The sequence below is a fragment of the Mus pahari genome, chromosome 1 (genome assembly GCF_900095145.1).
Source record: "Mus pahari chromosome 1, PAHARI_EIJ_v1.1, whole genome shotgun sequence".
Lineage (NCBI taxonomy): Eukaryota > Metazoa > Chordata > Mammalia > Rodentia > Muridae > Mus > Mus pahari.
The window spans coordinates 123,153,090-123,174,996 of NC_034590.1; the positions used below are offsets into that span (position 1 = coordinate 123,153,090).

Consider the following 21,907-nt stretch of genomic DNA (forward strand, 5'->3'; position numbering starts at 1 on the left):
CACACACACACACACACACACACACACACACACACACACCCTCAGTTCTCATGACAACTTTGGGCGCACCTTTCTTGGACTGGTCCAGCATCTGTTTCTTAAGGATACAATAGTCACAGAGATGCTGAACTCTACTATGGTGATGATTAATAAGACTGACAAAATTCCCTGTAAATGAGAAAGAGAAAGAAATCATATTTAGGACAACAGTGACATCGCTTTAAAAACAGAAGCTGAGAACATTTGACATCTTATCACTGAGTTTGTGAAAACTCATATTCATGTTGTTCTGTAACTATTATCACTTTCATATCTTTTGATCAGGGAGCAGGAAATAAACTCCAATGCCCGTAGGGCTAAGATAGTTTTTAGAGTGAAAGCAGGGGCACAGTGGAGCGCAGTAGCATTCCTATAAGCACCTGTCATTTAATTACAATGAATTGTTTCTGTTTGGGGATATAGTAACCCAATGTTTACTTTTTCTTACCCAAGGAAGCTGGATATGCACATTCTTTGAAGAGAACGTTTCAGCTATGTTCTCACCTATAGTAGTCAAATAGAACAGCCCTTCAAGATGGATCTAGTATGCAGGTTGGCATTTTGTAGGCATTACTTTAAGGTAATGTTTTGATTGAGAGGCAGGATGGCACAGTGTGTTATTCAAAGAGGCTTAAATACTAGATTTATACCAGCAAATTATACCAGCAAAAACCGGTACTATTGGGCCCAAGATCACCCCTATGCTGGGAAAGTAACTAAGGCTCTCTGAATCTGTTTCCTCTAAACACATGCAGAATCTTAGATAACTAATTCCCTTGGTTGTAGGCTGAAGTGTGTACACGCTGCTGTGGGCAGTTCCCTGGTTTCTGCCTTCTAACAGGAGAGAATGGCTCCAGTCCTTGCGAAACTTCCATCGTATGCACTTGGACAAAGTAGCATAGGACTTCATTCTTGTACAATTGTTTTCTGACTTTCCTTAGGAACTCAAGTCTAATTCTGGAATTTGCCTCAGCACACACAAGGAGGTCCTTTAGTTCATGTCAATGGGTGATTACAGGGATTAAGTCATAGGAGATAATATCCCATGATTTTACTTCACTTTTGTCCTACTGGTTCACATTTTCAAATTCTAGGACCCAAGAATTTAAGATGTCACTCTCAGAAAGAGAGGAAAGCTCAGACTTTGCTTTGGGATCAGAGGAAAGGCCTATTGGAATCTTTGACATGATTGAAAATGATGTCAGGGCTGGCCTGATGACTCGGAATGTGTAAGCATTTGCTACCAAGCCTGACAACGTGAGTTTGAGCCCCAGGATTCACATTTGAGGAAAAGAACTAATTCCTGCCAGATTTTCTCTGATGTCCATATATAAGCTATGGCATTATGAACCACACACACCTTGAGTAAATTAGTATAAAAATAATAAATAGAATTATGTCATGTATTACTTGTACGATAAAGTAGACTCTTAACTATAATTAGGGGCCAGAGAGATGACTCAGCAATTTTGAATTCTTCTCCAGAAGAACCTGAGTTTAATTCTCAGAACCCACATGGTGGCTCATAAACATCTGTAACTTCAGTCTCAGAGGATCCAATGCTATCTTATGGCCTCAGAGAACACCAGGCGTGCATATGGTGCACAGTACCACATTCAGGCAAAACACCCACATACATAAAAATAGTAGGTAAGATAAAAATTTATATATAACTATTTCCTAGTAAATGAATATATAATTTACCCTACTTATTTAAAAATTATATAATTATATAGAATAGTTTGTTTTAAAATTATTGAAACAGCTCACTTAAACACTTTATCCCACTATATTTAGTTTTATGCTGACAGAACAATTTTTTGATCAATAAAAAGGTAAAATTGAATACAATTGATGTGATCATAGTTATACTAGCTAAAGCTATTGGGTATTAGTAGTTTGGCAGGCATTATTTGAAGTAATTTTTAGCATAGCTCAGTGACACATATAATATTAATATTTTAATTTTCTTTACAGGAGGAAAACTGGTTGTAGAGACCCTGCAATGTTAGGCCAAGGTTACAAGCTTCCAGAAGCTAAAAGTAGGATTAAAATTCAAGAGACTATGTTTCCAGAACCATCCGTAATTCCATAATTCCATAATACATAAAGTCAGGATTAAAAATTAACTCATCATTGTGTCATGGACAGAGCTTGGCTAAGGTTACTCAGACTCCTCATCTGGAATCAGATCACTCACAAGGAGAAGTGTTTTGCCCACAACACACGGTCCTTCAAGGGAGGGTGTCTGGCAGACTCTGTGCTGCTGTGTGAAGCTGAGGAGGGTTAAAGCAATCCCAGCTAATGCAGTCAGTGAGCTGAGGACATTCATGGTCGTGATGTCTTGCTTCTGGAAAACAGATGACACAGTAAAACATGATAAAGCAAGTCAAAACTAAAGGTAAATATACCTTGTAGGAAAAACTCAGACCTCCTCTGCTTCTAGAGACCTCATAAGGTCCATGTGACTGGAAGGCTTGACAAGTTCAGCTCTGACTGGTCATAGTCAGAAGGCAAACTAAACTATAGAATGGGGGAACAAGAACCTACAGTTAATGCTACTGAAAATGTTCATCTCATCTCAGCAGCACACTATCTTTCATAACCTGGAAGAATCAACTGGTATATATCAACTTGGAAATCAGACTTGATTTTGAGTCTAGCTCTTATTAGAACTTGTACCAACTATTTAAGCTGTTTGAGTCTCAATTTCTACCTTTAAAGATGAGAATGACTTTAGTGCAGTATTTATTTCCTAAATAGTGTATACTAAATATGTATCATCACCACATCAGGCCTGAGATATATAAAGACTCTTGTGGGACTTGATAGCCCACCATTACATGACTCACTTACCTTCCCCAAGAAGATCAAATGGTGATTAACAAAAATCATTAATATGATTAAAGATGGTAAAACTTGGACTAGGGGTTAAAGATACCCTTTCTATAATCTCAATGCTTCAACATGGGAGGCAAAAAAAAGTTGATTGCTCCACTTAATTCCTTTCAATTAAAAAATACTTTTTGAGAATTTCCTATGTGAATATTGTGTTTACAACATTCCCTTCCCTCTAACTTGTTCTGGGTTCCCCTCTCATTCCTCAAATTCATGGCCTCTGATGAATTAATGATTACTTTTTACATATATATATATATATATATATATATATATATATATATATACACAGAGTTTATAAACACTACCTACTGAGTTAATTTACTATTGTTCCTTTGTATGTTTGTTTAGTGCTAAACACCTGGACTAATTTTCCCTATTCAGAGGTCATTAATTGTTCATAGTTCTTTATCTAGGGATGGGCCCTTGCAGTGTTTTTCATTCATGTTGGCATGTCAGTTGATGTTATTTTTCAGATATTATCTAGGTAACCATGTGGTTGAGATCATGGGTACAGATTTTTCTGTCATATCTAATCTTGCAGTAGATGTTCTGGCTCTCTGGCTCTTAGTCTTTTTGCCCCATCTTCCATGATGTTCCCTGAGCTTTCAGTGGACAGGTCGTACTGTAGATGTATCAGCTGATGTTGGATACCGTCTGCTTAATTCCTTTTTATCTATTCCCAGTATGTTTGAAGGGAGAGATATATGTGTCTGAACTTCTTACAAGAAAGATGTGTGTGTGTGTGTGTATGTGTGTGTGTGTGTGTGTGTGTGTGATCATCTTATTTTCTTCATATTCATTTTTTTCTTCTTAAAAAGTACTGTACTTTGTTGGTTGAGTTATGTCTGCTGAAGTTGGAAATCATTTAGACAACCCATCTTTTCTGGAACCGTGTGTAGCCTAGTGTGGCAAGACTGGGAAGTCCACTTATGACTGTTTATCCTGTGCTGAGATCTTTACTGAAAAACAAGTGGTTTTGGCAAAAAGAAAAAAAGAAACAAAACAAACAAAAACCAAGGAGCAGGCAAACCTGTCAAGCTCTCTGCGTATTAAGCCCTTTGGTCTTTCTAGTCTCTGTTTTGGCTTCTACAGGGAGCATTAGCAGACTAAGTTCTTTGATTGGTATAATATCCCTCATGCAGATTGTGCCTTACAAATTGACACCCAGCCCTAATCTCACCTGGTCCTTATTACAGGATCATGATGTCAGGAAGACACTTGCTACCCATGTTTTAGAGAGGCATTTCATTTAGAAACTAAATGGCTGAGCCATCCCATGCTTGGTGGAAAAGCTGTGGTGGAAACCAGGTCTACTGCAATCCGTGTGTCATGTTAAACCTTTTCCCACCTGTAAAACTGTCCAGGAATGACCACTGTTGGATGACCATTGAGTATGTCTCAGTTTCAGCTCTGGGGAAGGCAATATAAGGACTGTCAGCATTGATCTCCAGAGGGACCTATGGGAACCTCACTAGGGTTTATAACAATCCCTGATGGAACTGGCAGAGGGAATTAAAAACAGATGCAGTAACTTTGAGAGGAAGCCCATAGCTCTCGACTTTTCAACAATGATTGGGTGAGAATAGCAACATTTAAACATCACAGTGTCCCTTTGTAAGTACTATCTTCATCTTGAAAGTAGCTCTGAGAGATAATCTCCCTTTGAGTTGACAGAGCAATGGGAGCCAGACAGCTCTGACTCAGTCCTAGAGTTGTGTGGCATCAGTGCCACATTTTGACCTGGTCCTCAGGCAGTCCTCTGAGCTAAGCTTCTGTCGATGTTTGAGGTGGGGTTGGGGTAGACAGTGAGGGTTACTGGTCCCTGGGATGGGTTTTGGATAAGGTGGGGCTTCTCAACTTTGAGATTGTAGACATTTTGGTCAGATGATTTTTGTGTTGTAGGACATCTTGTGCTTCCTTAGTTTTAAAGCACATTAAGAGGAAGCTAAAGAGATGCGCAGTGGTTAACAGCACTGACTGCTCTTTCAGAGGACCCAGATTCAGATTCACACATTCGCTTACAAATATCTTTCATTTCAATTCCAGGGGCTCTGACACCCTCTTCTGGTCTCTGTGTGCACGAGACATACATTTTGGACACATACATACAAACAGGTAAAACACTCCTACATATCTAAAAGGAAAATGCATGCTTAGAAACAATCCTGTAGCCACCAATATATACCCTATATAGTTATGACAATCAAAAAATATCGTTGGACACTGTCAAGTGTGCCCTTCTCCTAGCCTTGAGTTGGCTAAACAAATCTCCCACTGGAGCCAGGCATCTGGTCTCGCTATATTTGTCTTCCTGCCAAAGACCTGAGACCTGAGACCTGGGACCTGAGCCTGAGAACTGCCTGATGGCTGAGCTGCTAGAGAGCTTACTTTGCAACTCAATCCAGCTGAAGCAAAGGGATGGGTTTTGGGGTTTTGCCTATATAAAGGCAGAGCTGAAAAATTAAAGTTTGAGCCTTGATCAGAGAAACTTTGTCTTGGCTCGTTATTTCTCTCGTCCACCCATTCTATTCCATCCCCTGCATTCCTTCCAGGTAAACCTGGCTATCCATGGCCGCTGGACTGCTACAGTGAAGTATTTCCTTGGGGAAGGAGAAGGAGCAGAACATCTACTCCCAATTAAAAATATTTTAATTATAGCGATGCAGGATGGTTCCCAATGAGTAGCTTTTATTTTGCTTGACCAGGGAAGTAGGGTCAAGGAAAAATATGCAGGGATAAATCATTAAAGGTTGGGTTTCAACTAGAAATTTGATACTTAAAGAACTTTCTGAGGAACATTAAAGCTTAAGGCCAAAGATGCAGAAAGCAAATAGATTTTCAACAAGGTAGAAGTCATCAAAGTGACTTACCAGAATTCGCCTTGGTTTATCATGGAACATTGTGACAAGTCCTGTCAGAAAAAACTGTTCAGAAGACAAGAGGTAATAGTTAACAGGTGCTACATTTAACCTGTCTACAACACAATCTTCTTTGGGTTTTCAAACTGCTTTGTAACAACACCCAACTCCACCCACAAGAACATCTAGTCTTTCAAGCCTGAGTGTTGGGGAGAAAGAACCCTGTTTTAATTCTACCTGTTGGAGTTGGTATTGGTGCCTGGAGACTTTTGGGTCTTAGAACTTAAAGTCCTTATGCTTCAGTACGGAGAGTAGGAAGTTACTGTTGGTTATCTTCCCCTGCTTCACCTGGCCTATTTACCTCCAAGTCACTCTCAAAGCTTTTCTTCTCTTGGGGCCTCACAGTATTACCATCCTTTTCTGGGTAATTGCAACTTCTTCCCAATTGATTTTCTCAGGATGGCTGTCATCCTCGAATTAATTATGCACTCAAAACCCCACAATATACTCTAATAAGAACACATCTCTCAACAAAAGTAGTTTCCTTAAAAATCAACAATAGATAACCTTTGCTTTTATATTGAAGTTACACAAATAAATGGTCATTGTTACCCTCTTCACACTAGCTAAGAAATAGAAGCAGCTTAGATGCCCTTCAGATAAGGAACAGACATTAAATGAGTGGTTCCATTTTATGCATAACCATGCACTTTCCCACTTTCCCACAACACACCCTTAGCTTGTGCTTTCTGTCATGGCCAGGGGATGCATACATTCCTTCTACCTCAATTAATGAGAACCCAGGTATGAAGCACTCCTCTGCCCCTGGCACCAGGCTGCTCCTCCACTAGCTCTCATACAGTTCCTTGAAGCACTTAGCATGATTGTAAAAACATCTGTCACATTTCTCAGAAAGGGTTTAGCTTAACAGTACATAGAGACCTGGGACATTACCAAGGAGATGTAGTTATGCATTTAATGGATGTCTTCCCCATGGAGAGTGGATTTTCAAAAGTCAGTAAATCAACCTTATTAATAATAAGGTTGTATTCACATCTGTGGATCTCACAAATAAAACAGTTGGAGAGTGAGGAGGTAAGGACTGGGTTCATTTGGTTCTTTGCACCAGAGTGAGTGTAGTTGAGAAATCAACATCATATTTATTGGAAAAGTGAAAAATGTTATCAGTTGTTTTTGACATTCAAACTATAAAAAAGGAATGGAATGCATATCAAACACATTATTGACTTTCATAGAGACGGTGGCCTCATTAGTTTATTTCAGTTGTTTATTGATTGATTGACATGCATTCATTCACACTTCTCATATCTCAAGCATGATTCTAATTTCTGAGAATATAAAAGCAAGTAAGACAGACCCATTCTCTTCCTCATGTACGTTTTGATTTGAGATGTACTAATGAGTTTACCCTTAAACATTCAGCACGGGATTAGGAACCAAGGCGTGACCACCCATGAGTTACAGTCATCAAAACCCTCTGGGGCTAAGAAGGATACCGAGCTACAGAGATCCTAAAGGTTTCTTTCTCGCTGAGTCTGATTCTGTGAGTGCTTTCTGAATGAGTTCCAGTTACCTGGATTCAAACTCATTTTTTTTTTTTTAAACAGGATAAAGTAGACTATCTACCCATTTCACCTCCCAGATCCGTACTGCAGATGTACTGTGCCTGTGGGCTCTGGAAAACTGCTCTGTGCCTAGGGACAGTTGTTATTATAAGGGTGGTAGTGGTTAGAGGAATAATATAGAATAACTTCTTTTGTCATGGAGTGGACTGACTGTTTGGTATCCTGAAGGGAAAGGTTTATTGTCATAGAGTTAAATCCAATTATATCAGTCTTTATAGCAATGTCTGATAAGTTCTTAGCAGATGGTACTTACAATAACTGCTCCCCAGAATGGATATCCTGTGAGGATCACAAGAGGAATTTTTTTGGATGAAAAGATGAAATTAAGTGCTAATATAATTCCAAAGCCTATGATGACTAGAGAAAGAAGAATCTGGATGGCCTGGAAAGAGAAAATGAGCATGAGGTGACCAGAGCCCAGGACTGAGGGCTGCCCTAGACACACCGCTGGCTGCATACTACCCTAATCCAAACATGTCCAATGTCTCTACCGCCCTTGAGTCCCTCCTAATTTTAATTCCCCACTCTCTTCTTTTACTGTTTTCCAGAATCACCAGTATATCTTGCAGCATATGTACTTGAATTCATTTGTGATTAAACCTAGTTTTGTAAGTAATTGTAAACTTCTTGAGGACAGGCCCCACAAATGATTCTCCTACACCCCTTCCTCTTCTGTCTCGCTGACATCTTCTAATTAGCCTCCATATTTTCAATGTTAAGTGCAGTCATTCCTTGGTTTACATGAGAAAATGGGTGGGAGGCTTGGTTCCAGGACTAAATTCTGGGAAGTTTACATCTCTTTTATTCAAAATGTCATAATATTTGTAGATATTCTATACATAGTCTCTTCCTCATACACTTTCTGTTGTTTAGACAGGGCCATCTCCTGTATTCAAAGCTGTCCTCAAACTCATTATGTGGTACAGGATGACTGCGATCACCTGACTCTCCTGCATAAAGCTGGGATGGCAGGCTTATGGCACTATACTGTTCTTATCCTGTGTACTTCAGTCTTTTAGGATGGTAGTATGTAATGTGCCATACACACGAGCATCAGAAACTTGTAAGCATCATCTGCCTAGGAGTGAGTACAATACTTAAGAAAATGTAAAGGCAGGAAGTACTTGTTAATTGTACTGTCTGTGGAATGGGTACAAGAAAACTCTGCATGTTCAATACAGGCAAGATTTTTTTTTAAAAAAAAAAAATTTCTTTTCACTCCATGTTGATTAAGCCTGTGGTTATGCATCCTTTAGACCTAGACTCCACTGATGGAGTTTGACCTCACTTTCATTGGCTTCTTAATTCTGCGTGAGGTATTGCTACATCCTGGGGTCAATTCCTCAAGAAGGTATTTAGAAAAATTATACAGTTTCCTGCTTCCCTGTGCTAGAAATCGAAGATCAGAACTAGCTCTCCCAACCCACAATGAAACATCCCCTGGACCTCCTTGGAGTTAGGTGAGTTATTAGAACAGCCACTCTTGAGAGTTTCTTAATCCATCACCTCAGAAGCATTTCTGCATTGACAGCTGAGAGCGAACATATATACCCAAGACATTCTGTGCATTGTACTTCTAAAGAGAGCTTTTGTTTCTCTTTCTTTCAATCAAAATCCAGGGAATTGGCGCACAGTGACTCTTCTCTTTGGATACGATTTTCTTGCACAAAGAAATGACTTAGATGTGCTGCTTTTATATTTTTTTGAAAACTTTGTATATGTATTCAATGTATTTATCACATTTATCCTGTTACCTTCTCTTACCCCCTCCCACCCATGCTGACTCTTTCTTCTTTCCAACTCCTCTTTCATTTTCAAGTCCTTTTGGTGACTCACTGACTTTAATTAGAGCTGCTTATTTCAAGGGTTTATTGGAGCATGGGCAAAACTTACCAGTAGCTACACTATTGAAGAAAATTACTAATCCACCCCTACCAGCAACCACTAGTTGTGAAGAGCTGCTCCAGGAAGGTGGAGATTTGTGAACTTCCTTCAATGTAGGAAGGATATATTGCAGAAGAAAGGCCAGGGAGACTAACTCATTCTCTGAATGTTATTTCACAAAGCCACCTCTGTAGACAAACATGGAGATATATAACACCTTCTCTCCCCTCTGGGTGACCCATGACAAGGCAGAACTCACCCCTAAAAGTTTTGGCTCTCCCTTAAGGAAATCCAGCAGAGAACTATGAGGTCTATATGGATAGGCAGTCAAGACAGTTTCATCTGGGTCTATAGTGATGACATGGTTCCTTCTCTTCTCCTCAGATGGTGACTCCATGATTCAGTGGAAGAGCTTTGTTAGGAGAGGAGCGAAAGGATATTGTAGCAATAATCATGATGTATTTCTTCCCTAGGGCCCCATTGAGTCCTCTGCAACGAGCCCTTAGCAGTTACATAGTACTAGAACCACAGAATCCCAGTCATTGAGTCATAGAATATGAGAATTCTAGAGTGTGCCAGCCCTCTCGATTCTTACAGAGGAAACCTGGAAAGCTTACTCTGTTATCTGATTGCTTGAAAAGCATATAGTAAACACAAAACTAGATAGATGGCACACACAAAAGGAGTACCTGTGTCTGTATTCATATATATGCATATAAACACATATACACATACATACATGTACACACATATATTTCACAATTATTCTCTGATACTCTACCAGATAACTAATTATAGCTACATTTGTTTTAGAATTTTGTTTTTCAGGCTAATTGTTTATATTCATGTGTTTGTTGTGATTTCAATGGCCAAATCACCAAGGTAAACAATTTAATAAGGCTAAACATAATATATTCAAGTATCATCTTAAATATTTCCTGGACTGCAGCAATCACAAATACTAGGGTTTCTTAACTTTTGCATGTTGGTGTTTAGACTTACTACTTCTCTTGAATTTTTCATGAACTTGCTTATAAAACATAAAGGAACTAAACCTTTGGCATATCTGGTATGCCCGAGGTCCTGTGCATGGTGCTTGGTTTGTTTCAATATCATTGCAGTGGCACATTTGACAATATTCAGTGCTCAAACTGAGGAATAGAAGGGCCAAACTGCAAAGGATAAATATCAAGGGATAAGGGAAGGAGCCAGTCCTTCTGTCTCCAAAATCTGTTTTTACTGTTCAATTGTACTTCCTTGTTTTGGAAATGGAGTTATCTTCTTTTAGAAAAAAACTGTTATTGTTTAACAATATGCCTTATAGTATAAAAATAAATAGCGAATTATGACTATGTTTTTCAGCCTTTTAAGGATATGACAAACACACAAACAAAAAACATTCAAGGAAATAAATGATCCAATTATAAATGGGCAAGAGAACTAAACAGAATTATAGAGAAATAAAAGTAGCTAAGAGATAGCTCAAAAAGTGTTCACTATTCTTAGCAATTAGGGAAATAAAAATTAAAACAACCTTGAGCTTTTATCTTAACTCCAATCAGAATGACAAAGATCAAAAACATTGACAACAGATGCTGGTGAGGTTGTGGGGAAAGGGGAATCTTCATTCACTGTTGGAAATGCAAATTAGCTCAACCATTCTGGAAATCAGTATGAAGAATCCTCAAGGAACTAAAAACAAATCTACCCAATGGCCCAGGTATACCACTGCTTGGCATATGCTCAAAGGAGTTGACATCCTATCCAAAGATACTTCTCAGCCATCTTCATTGTCATCCTATTCACAATAGCCTGGAAATGGAGACAACCCAAATGCACTTCAGCAGAAATAGATACTGAAAGTATGGTACATATACAAGATAGAATGCTGTTCAACTTCAAAGAAAAGTGAAATCATGAATTATGTGGACAAATATATGGACCTAGAAAAGATTATATTGAGCAAAGGAACTCAGGCCCAGAAAGACTAATTGCCACATGTTCTATCTCATCTGTGTATCTTAGCTTCAATTAGATGTGAGTATACAATACGGAGTAACTGCAGAAACCAAGAAAATATAAACGGACCCTGGTGAGGGGCCTTGACATGAAAATAATAGGATACAGGTAATATGAAGCAAGAAATGGAAAAATGGGATAGGACTGAAGTTTGGAAGTTGGAGGGGTGATTGATACAGAAGGAGAAGGGATGGGGACAAATAACACAAGTTTGTTTGATAAAGCCTCAAGGAATCTTACTATTTTATATTTATCCAAATTATACATAATACATATGTATATGAATTTTCATCTATCTATCTATCTGTCTCTCTGTCTGTCTGTCTATCTATCTATCCATCCATCCACCCATCTATCATTTCTCATCTATCATCTTAAAGGAAGTTATGCCACTAGTGCTGATAAAACTCAGTACAAGAACCATAGACTAAGAAAATTTCCAGTACCAGGCATGAGACCTCTTCTTTAGAGTGGCTGGTCAGAGAAATCCAAGTGAGTCCCTAAACAATATAGACTATAGCTGTTGCTGTCCTCAGTTGCTTCTCAGAGGTTGAAAGCCTTTTTTGCTGAACACAACACACACTTAGGAAACAAGTGTAACCTGAAAGCCTCTTCCTGTGATCTAGCTTACATGGTAGCAGAGAATACTGTGCAAACTGCCAAAGAAGGGAAGCAATCAATAGTCATACTCAGTTGTTTCACCTATGACCCACAACAATGACCATCATGACAAGATATTATTAAAGATACATTAGTGGTACTCATACCTTGTCTGCAACCAAAAACCATCAAATTGGACTTAAGGCCCCCTCAATAGGAAAGAAACCATTCCTGTACCAGAAACTTAGTCAACTACTCAAGGCTAGTGAGGTCAGGTGCTACATCCACTCCAGTAGTGACACTCGTGACAGGCCTAAAAACCTGGACGCAGTCCCGAGGTGAAAAGTTCATGGAAACTTAGTCTCCTGGAACCTTGGCATTCCCATATGCAAGAATTTACCATGGCCTAGGAAAAAGGAGGGTTGTGGTTTTAGGAGGAATTGTAGTATTATTCATGAAAGAGTTAGTAGAATGGAATTCCCCTGGTGCATGTTTTTCACTAGGCCCAGAGGGATAGCATTTTCCGGCCATTTACTAAAGGACCCCTGGTGGTGGGTTTACAATAGACTAGCATTGCATCAGAGCATTCACCTGGCTCCTGTGTTTAGCTGATCTTAATCAAGGCTTGTTCCTATTTCAGTTGTAAACACAGCCTGGCCTCAGCCATCTTTTTATGTATGGAATTTGTTTTGTGTAAAGAACCAAAGTACCTTGGTGGATGTATTCGCCAAGCTTTCTTGTTTTTCTTCTGTATTATAAGACTGGTGCTCGTTTCAAGAAATTACATTCAGATATACACTCTCTCTGTGTCTGTATTTGTTTGTCATCCGTGCCAACTCCTTGCTTGCCTGTAACCAGAATCCCAAGTTTTCCTGCGGATAGAGGACCCAACTGAGGTCTGTCTGCAGCAGCTGGTATCTCAAACCAGGACTCCAGGACAGTTAAGACTTTTCTCTCTTTTTCTTTTTCTTTCTTTTTCTTTTTTTCTCTTTTTTGTCTTCTTTTTTTCTTTTTCTTTCTCTTTCTCTTCTTCTTTCCCCTTTTTCTTTTTCTTCTTTATTTCTCAAGCAAGGATAGGATCTCATCAGGGTGCTGCAGGCCCACTGATAGAATCATCAGTTTGAGAAGGACGAGTAAGTTTTACCATGGGACAGTCTGACATTAAAGCATGTTTAGATTTCTCACCAGCTGTAGTGCAAAAGGTCTAGCAATGAAGGGACAGAAACTCAGCGCTGATTTTAAGAACACCTGTGAGAATGAAAAGCGGTCTCAGGGGAATGAAACTACACATTTCAGTTGTGGGAAATCAGGACACCGGAGGAAGGAAGGATTGTAAAAATCCCTCAGGAAATAAGAAGGTCCTTCCTCCAGGTCTCTGCTCACACTGTGGTGGAAAGAACCTTGGAGGAATGAATGCAAATCAAGTCCCATAAAGATGGGACTCTGCTCACTAAAGAAGCAGGTAAGACAAAAAACTAGATAAGGGGGCCTCTTAGCCCCATTCTGGAACTGTGGGTCTCATAGAACGCAGCCCCAGTTGTAAGAAAAACTTTGAGTTGTGGATTCTGATACTTTAGGAAAAATTAAAAGTTATGGTTAAAGCATTAAAAAAGACTTCGTAAAAGTCAAAGAATAGCTCAATAATTACTATTACCTTATTTACTCCCCAATCCTACATTGTGCCAAAAATTTGTAGATAAGGCTTTATTGGAAGTTAGGAAATCATTTCCTGAAACATATATAATTCATTTTGTGGATGGTTTTTTTGTTGGTTGCAGAAAGTGGAGAGCATTTTTCAGAGTGGAAAGTGAAAGTGGAGGCTGTAAAATGTTTGACTAAGTGTGGGCTGATGGTGGCTTCAAAAAAGATTTAGCATGGCAGACCTTTGCGTTATTTGGAACATTTAGTGTATAGTGATTGTGTCTCCTCAGTGAGTTGCCCTTAGATTAAATAAATTGGAAGCTTTGAATGCTTGCTAGAAGCTGTTAGGGAATTTAGGGTTTAAATCCTGGTTTGACAAGCTGCCTCTTACAAGCAGGAAAAGAAAGGAAAAGAAAAAAGAAAGTAGATTTTGGAGCTCTCCCAGGGACAGAGGGAAATCGGGAGACATCCTGTTAATTCTCTCTGGCTCCTACAGGAGACATCCTTAGTTTTGGTTACATCAAGTTCTCTACCCTCTTTGTATTGTCTGTGTTTGGTGCACCAATCTGTTCACTTATCAATTCATGTATGTTTCTGTTTCGTTGTCTGAATGACTGTTGTTCTATGGTTCATGTTGAAAAAAAAAAGAAAAAAAATGGTTAAAACTTTATCTGCTGATTCAGTCTCAGTTTGCACAGCGGAGGCTGAGAGTGGCCCTGTACCTTAGCCAAGAATCAAGCACAGCAGGAAAGCCCCTGCTGAAAATTTTTTTTAAAAAAGAGTCTTCACTTCTTAGTTCTAAGGCAAATAAGCCAATAGTTGTTTTTCCTAGAAAATTCTCAGCAATTGTGATTATTGGGTTTAGCAAATGACAAAGTGCTTTTTTTGTCTTGAAATTATAGCTAGTAAAAGTAAAATTCTTTGATTGGTATAAATTTGTAAGATTCGTGAGGCTGCTTCATTTGGTTTTTGACTGGTCTTAAAGGTTTAAATATGCTCTGCATGTCTTAGTCATCGAGTATTAGCTTATAAGTTATTGGGTTTGATTAAAAAGGTGTAACATTGGTAATGAGAAAATTAGCTTAAACATGGTAACTCAGGGCTAGAGTCATTTTTAAAACAACAGCACATGGCATGAACCAGACCTTAGAATACAACCACTACCCTCACTTTGCTAGAAGAGCAAAATTACTAACTACATTCTAAATCTTACCCACAGATAAGTGTAGCTGTCACCTCTCATCAAAAGCTTCTCTTTACAGCAAGTAGAGACCATCACTGAAAAACACAGCTGGGCACAATGCAGAGATTAATGGATCACGAGAGTCCCAGATACAGTGGATACACAGCCCTTGCTCCTGCTCAGGGAACATCTCAGAAGAGGAAGCAGAGAGATTGTAAGAGCTGGAATACCAGGATGTCTGCTTGAAACATTCTTTCACAGAAATGGCTTCATCAAGAAGACCTGGAGAATGGTGGCATCAATAAACATGCTCATGTGGAAGGAGGAAGAAAACCTCATGGGAACCCACCCCTAGACAAATATTGACCACTAATGACTGCTGAGATAGGAAGAGTTAGCCTCTCCTAGGAGTCACCTAATTGGTTGTCCAATAAAAAGAATTCAGCCCTGAAACCATATGCATACAGCAAATATTGACTCACTAGGCCATGTTACTATATTTGTGCATGGTTGTCAATATATATGTAGCATATGTATATACAACTATATGTAACAATAGTAATCAGGAAGGAAGAGGTTATCAATTTGGGAGGAGGAAACATGGAAGGACTTAAGAGGGGCTGCAGAGAGAAAAGGTAGGAGTCAAGTAATGTCGTTATATTTTAATTAAAGTGTATAAGAAATAACATGATGATGATGATGATGATGATGATGAAACTAAAATAAAAGAGTGTGTACTGCTCTTTCAAAGGGGTAAAGTTCAATTCCCAGCACTGCTATCTAGTGGCTCATAACTTCTTATAAAGGGCAGCTGACACCTCTGGCCTCTGAAGGCACATGTATTTACAGACATGTGTGTTCACATGCATGTGTGTGTGCATGCGTGCACTCATGTAGGGAACTAATCCTTGAACCACTGCATTTCCATGTTTGAAAAACTTACACATATTTTTCAGTTACACATTGCTCTCTGGGAGCAACATTAGAGGCTCCCTTTCTTGAGTAAGCAATGTAATTTTTCCAGTCCAGCAACTAAGTTGCTATTGCTTTTTTATGCCCAATATCTTACTCAGTCTTCTACTTAGATGAGAGAGTATTCCATGATTAATTATAGTCTTTGAATCTAAAGAAAAGTCACTATGCTAGGGATATAACACAGTGGTAGAGCATGTCCTTAGTGTTTAAAAAGTCCTAAATCCAACCCGTGTGTGTGTGTGTGTGTGTGTGTGTGTGTGTGTGTGATTTCAATATATACTGAAATCATTAAGTGAGACAGAAATAAGTCATTTTTTTTTCAACCTAGTTTTACTCTATATCCAGGATGACTTTGAACTCATGGTAATCCTGCTTCAGTCTCTCACATGCTGGAATTACAGGCATGAACCATAATGCCTGGTTATGATTTATTATTTCTTTTTGTTGCTGTAGTATCAAACCCAGGACTGTCATGTTTTCAGAGGATCTCAAATGCTCTTGGAATGCATAATGTCTAATATTTAAGCAAAGAATTGTGCAAGCAATGCAGAGAAAGACCTCACCTAGCCACCTGACCCTGTCAGCTTCCACCCCAGAAGGAGTATATCATGCTTTCTTATCTAGCATCAGACGGATGTGTCTGTCCACTCTATTTGGGGAAGTTGATAACGTCGGTGGTCATTGCGGAAGGTGGAATCAGGGCATTTTTGCTGACTTGGACTTTAGGAAACGATTTTCAATGGAAATGAAGTGACTCGTTGAAAGTATGACAGGAGAGCTTTTCTTCAGATGTTTATTAGGATCTACCAAAGCTGAGATTTCAGGAAAGTCTAACTGTACTCTGCTGTGAGCAACAGATTTCTTCTTTCTTCTTCTGTATTTCATATCCATTACTGCAACAAATTGCTTTTGACAAGTCGGATATGATCTTGTGATTGAGGCAAGAAAAGTATACCCTAAAGAATAAAATTTATTACCAGAGCTTAATACTTTGATTTTGGTGGTAGGGTTTAAAATATTTTCATATTTCCCTCAATATATAGCAATGTATTATAGTAACATTTTATAGTACTACTTATGCAACTTTATCATAATATGTGGTTGCAGCAATGTTCAAGCAAATGTCACTCTCTGTCTCCTCATGTTGCTTTCTGCCGTCTCATAGTTGAATCATAATTTGTTCAAATTATAACATTTTATCTTTCACTGTAGAATTTAGGAGAAATAAATACAGTTTAAAATTACAACACAAGGGGCTAAGAGATAGGAAGGGAAAGAGCAGAAAGACATCAACAAAAAAGTAAAGTCTTGGTAAAAAATCACATTAGCAAGGGCTTGGCCATGGAGAGTGTCTAAGAAGTCAGATGCCAGTATGTATTTCAAGAAATAGGCTGTATAAACTCTCTTCCTATCCTGTATATATTTTATTCTTTTAATCTAAATCTTGGTTCATTTATGAAATTTCATGAGCCAACTTCTAGAGTGAGCTAGTTTCTTGGAGAAGGATTCTTTGTCTGCTGTCCTGTCCTGTAGGCACTAGGTGATCCCAGGTGACCACGCTATTAGTTCTTACCTTCATTATTAAAGTCACTTTCCATCTGATCTTTTGGGCCTGTATCATTGCAGCTCAGAGCAGGGGACCCAGTGGGTGTCCCTCAGATATCAGGTACTTACCCCGGGTTGGTTGGAGTAGAGCTGTCCCCACCAAAAGATAGAGCTGTATACAGCTAGGAAAACCTCCAGCACAGTGAAGAGCAGCAGCAGCCCCAGAGCACTCTGCAAAGCAGCACAGGCCTGGGTGGGGCCCCACACAAAGCCTTTCGGGCCCCATTGAGAGGAGGTGGGGGTAGGGGTGGGGGCGGGGTGGGGGCGGGGTAGTGGTGGGCAATGGAGAACAGAAGGAGCAGCGGCAAAGGCTCAGTCATTTTCTCTGCTTTCTCTTTCGGAAGGACCTTAGGAATTTCAGATACAGAGATACAGAAGCAGTTTTCAAATCCCTTTATTAGAAGCACCCCTAGTGTTTATGGAATTGCAAGTTTAGCTGTGCTAGCCTCACTTGAGAGAGAGAGAGAGAGAGAGAGAGAGAGAGAGGTGCTTGTTCAGGTTAATGCTGTATTTATTAAAAATTAACATTCCTTTGAGGTTGGCTTACATGCTGCAACTTTTCTGACGCTAAGGAAGTTCTTTTTGGCTCTACTTAAATGAGAGTAAGAGACTATTTGATGTACTGAAATTAATCTTAATTAAAACAGTTCCTCAGAGGGTGCTTTTCACATACTGATCTATCTTGTCTTTCTTGCAGTGTGACCTCCTGGGCTTTGCCATGCTCACTTCCTACCCGATGAGTCTCTGTTTTCTTTTATTTCCTCAAACTCCCAGATCAACGAGACTGATCTACTCACGTGGCTCGATTCAAACAGAATGTGAGTCTGAAAACTTTCACACACTCTCCAAGACTCCCAAGTCAGATGAACACAATGGAATGAAAGATCACCAGAGTGATCACTCACTGTTCCAGTAGGAGAAGTCGTGAAGGAATGATCTTCCTCCTTAAATTACTTATTACTATGATTTAAACATGATAATCCTACATTTAGAAAATGGACTAAGCCAGGCTTGTCACTATCACTAGGTGGCGGCTGTCAAATTTGTGCTAAGAAACTCTTGCTCCTAAACACTGATGTTTGACAGAAGTCATATCTACTGGGTAGCTGCCTCCAATTCCCCCCCCCCCCTTTGCCAGCCCTCGGTGATGTGCACTTAGGGAAATTAAGCACTTTGTGTCTGCTTTAAGTCTCAGAGTACCTGTGATTAGAAGGCAAGCATCTCTAATGGGTGGAGCTTTTCAGCTCCAGGCAAGTACTCAAAAGAGCTTCCCATTTCCCAACACAAATATCAATGAACAGCATCCCTTGCCATGATTTAAGACTCTCTATTGTATTTTCTTCATCTCTTCATGGTTCCCCTTTCTGCTGTGGTTCACACACCTCCTCCCACACCGAATCTGCTAACTTTCTGTCGTGTTTATTTATTGTTTTTTTCCTGTCTGCCCTAGACAGTCAGACCAGCATGACCAGAGACTGCTGAAGAAGCAGAAACTATCCAGGGGCTGGGGGTGGGGGGAGACAATGGGGTTTTACATGATAAGATATTCAGTCTGGAACTACTTACTATAGCACTGACGTAAGTTAGGTGACAGTTCTTCTCTTCATTCTTCCAATGGTGGGATTTCAAGTAAGACAATAAGGACAGGAATTTCTTTTCTGAGTTACAGTGTGGAAAAGCAGTCCCCACGGCTATCAGGCAATAGGTGAAGAGGAAGAGGCCAATGATAGCAACAACAGAGCTTGCTACATTGGAGGCCAGGCTGCTCAGTGCCTGGAAGAGAGATTCTGGGTTGGGTTCTCATCACAGGTTTGGTAGAGCATTTTCTGTTCCCACTATTCATTAGACTGCAATGGCACTTCCTTGGAGTTGTTTCTGATATAACCCATGACCTCCTTTCTATTGTTGGGCATTGGGCTATGCACAGACAGTCTGGTCTCCAGTTGAGTTGAGGTGTGGAACCCCGGGACCCGGTGATGATAATTCACCTACATGGGATGGAAGGAATTCTATCATGTCTCCTGGGACCCTGGCTCCTGTCGAAGTTACTGCCCCCTCAGCCCCCACAGGAGAAGCATGGCTTGTAGTCAGGTAGACAATGTCCCAAGCTTCTGACTTTCAGGCTAAACTCCTCCCCAGTTACCTAGCAACAGTAGTAGTTGAAGAATTCCCAGCATTTGGATGGGGTCATGATTATGGGCTTGGCATCAGGAAATGCAGATTCCTATATCAGCTGTTACTAATCTCTGTGTGCTTGATCAGACAAGTTCTTTCCTACTCTGTTTTTCTGTTTTTCTCTTGTCACATGTGAAAAATGAGCACTGTCTCTTCATAAGTTACTTCCCAAGAGTGTCAGTGGGCCAGCTGAAGATCAGAATGCTCCCTAACCTGTTCCAAGCTTCATTTTCATAAACAGTACAATGGAAGATTGAAACTAGAAGAATTAACTATGAGGTTCTAACTATTCCACCCAACTGGAGTTTGATGGTATTCATACTTACAAAGGGTTTGCTTGAGATTTTTTCAGAGATAATAGAGAGAATTCCAGCAATAGCAAACTGTTCAGGAAAGAGAGGGAGATAAGAGAAAGAGAGCTGTTTTAAGCTGCTTTCAAATCCCTCCCAAAAAGTGATAGGACACTTTCAGAGAGACAACCCCACAGGAATGACGTGCCCATACTGCTAGGGATGCTTCATATCTGCTTGGGATGTTTATGTAGACTTTGAAGAATAAGCATCTGCTCAGGGAGGTTTATGTTATTGGAAAACAGCAGTTACTGCAGACCAAATGCAACAAATGCCTGGCAAATGCTACTAAATTGTGAAATTGAAAGAGGTGCTGCCCCACCTAGGGATCCATCATGTCTGCAGACACCAAACCCAATACTGGTGCTGTGGTCAAGAGGTGCTTGCTGACAAGAACCTAGTATGGTGGTTCCTTGGGAGGTCCTGTCAGCAACTGACCAATGTAGATGTGGATGCTTGGACCCACCCATCAGACTGAGCTCAGGGAAACTGTTGGGGAAGCTGACAGAAGGACTGGAGGAACAGAGGGGAATTGCAACACCATTGGAGGAACAACATTGGCTGGCCTGACCATCCAGTTCTCCCAGAGTCTAGACCATCAACCAAGGAGTATACCTGGAGTGATCCATGGTTCCAGATGCATATGTAGCAGAGGATGGCCTTGCCTGACAGCAATGGGAGGGAAAGCCCTTGGTCTGGGGGAGTTTTGATGCCACAGTGTAGGGGGATGTTGGAGTGGTGGGGTGGAAGGGTGTGGGTGGATGGGAGAGTACCCTTGTTCAGGCAAAGGGGAGGGCAGAGGGCAGATGTGGGATGGGGGGGGGTTGGTGGAGGGGTAACCAGGAAGTGGGATATCCTTTAAGATGTAAATGAATGGAATGATTAATAAAAAAAGAAAAGAAAAAAGAAAAGAAATGAAGAGGAGCTTGAGGCATACCCATGACTTGAGATTTGAGACAATATAGAGACAAGGAAGGCAACAGAAGGACCCAGGAAAGAGCCTCTCATGTGGCAAGAGACAGAAAAATATGGCATTGAAGCTATGGGTGTAGGCTACCTGAGCGTTACCTAGAGTTTAGGAAACCAGGAGGAAAAGCTCCAACAAGGAGTCTTTATCATAAGCACTGAGATGCCAGCACTTGATTCCAGTGGGACTGGAGGCCAGCAAGCAGAGGGGTTGCCGTGTGGGAAAGCCAAACCATTGGTTATGCCTGTGGGTTGAGTATTGAGTAGTCACAAATTAGAGCCAAGAAAGAACTAGCAGAAGCTTCACTAAGAAATGTGGAGGCTGCCACTTTCGGTGAGACAGTAAAGTCAAGGTCAAACTGTACTTTGGGGACAGGGGCAGAGCTTTGTGCACATTGTGCTGCAGTTGTGCCCAAGCAGAGACTATGGTCACTAAAAACCCTTTGTATAATTTTTCTTCTCAGATAAATTTTCTTCTTTTCCTCATTTTTTCCAAGATTCTCTATTGGGGAGACTTGCTCATTGGTAGGATGCATTCATTGGGCCTAGCAACTCTGAAAATAAAATCTAGTAGGGCCTTTGTCTATGAGCCATTATATGACAAGAAACCCAAGAGCTCTACAGATATTCAGGGTTGCCCATAAGCAGAAGAATGCTTCTGTTTCCCATGAGTCTTGTCATTACTGAGATAAGTATCTGCAGAGCCGTGGTATCTGCCAGGGGTTCAAGCTTACTGTATAATCAGCCTTCTTATTCTGGATCTGAAAAGTGATTGCTCTGAAATGACTAGAATCCAATGACCTCTTCAAAGCCTCAAAGATGGCTATGAAAAACCACCCTCTGTCCTAAGAGAATGTGGCATCAGATAAGAAAAGTGCTGATGTGCCCAGTGTGTTGTCTTCTCCTTCTGTCTTCTGTCCTAATTAGAGCCTCCCCCTGTCCCCTGAAGTGCTGACTTTTGAATGGGTGATGCAGGACATAGGCAATAACAGGAATGTTGAATTGGCTTCCTCCTGCCTCCTTTCCTCTTGAAGATTAAGTCATTCTGTGACCGAGTGCCTGGGG

At 40.2% G+C, this 21,907-nt stretch overlaps 2 protein-coding genes across 4 annotated transcripts in view; both read right to left on the reverse strand.

Moving 5' to 3' along the window:
- Window positions 1–12,714, reverse strand: part of Ms4a14 (membrane spanning 4-domains A14) — a 19,738-nt gene extending 7,024 nt beyond the window's left edge. Inside the window, exons 1-6 of the mRNA XM_021210295.2 lie at window positions 12,658–12,714; window positions 9,588–9,740; window positions 7,698–7,826; window positions 5,811–5,864; window positions 2,240–2,389; window positions 70–168 (exon numbers count right to left, since the gene is read on the reverse strand). Of these exons, the coding sequence (XP_021065954.1) occupies window positions 70–168; window positions 2,240–2,389; window positions 5,811–5,864; window positions 7,698–7,826; window positions 9,588–9,725 (570 nt within the window). The 5' untranslated portion in view covers window positions 9,726–9,740; window positions 12,658–12,714. The remainder of the gene's footprint in view (window positions 1–69; window positions 169–2,239; window positions 2,390–5,810; window positions 5,865–7,697; window positions 7,827–9,587; window positions 9,741–12,657) is intronic.
- A 3,799-nt stretch (window positions 12,715–16,513) lies between these two features.
- Ms4a7 (membrane spanning 4-domains A7) overlaps window positions 16,514–21,907 on the reverse strand; it is a 13,899-nt gene continuing 8,505 nt past the window's right edge. The window contains exons 4-7 of one of the 3 annotated variants that reach the window (XM_021214072.1): window positions 19,853–19,909; window positions 18,918–19,124; window positions 17,421–17,522; window positions 16,514–16,702 (exon numbers count right to left, since the gene is read on the reverse strand). In XM_021214072.1, the coding sequence (XP_021069731.1) occupies window positions 16,637–16,702; window positions 17,421–17,522; window positions 18,918–19,124; window positions 19,853–19,909 (432 nt within the window). In that variant the 3' untranslated portion in view covers window positions 16,514–16,636. The remainder of the gene's footprint in view (window positions 16,703–17,420; window positions 17,523–18,917; window positions 19,125–19,852; window positions 19,910–21,907) is intronic. The other 2 variants (XM_021214066.1, XM_021214081.1) reach the window with 2 other exon arrangements.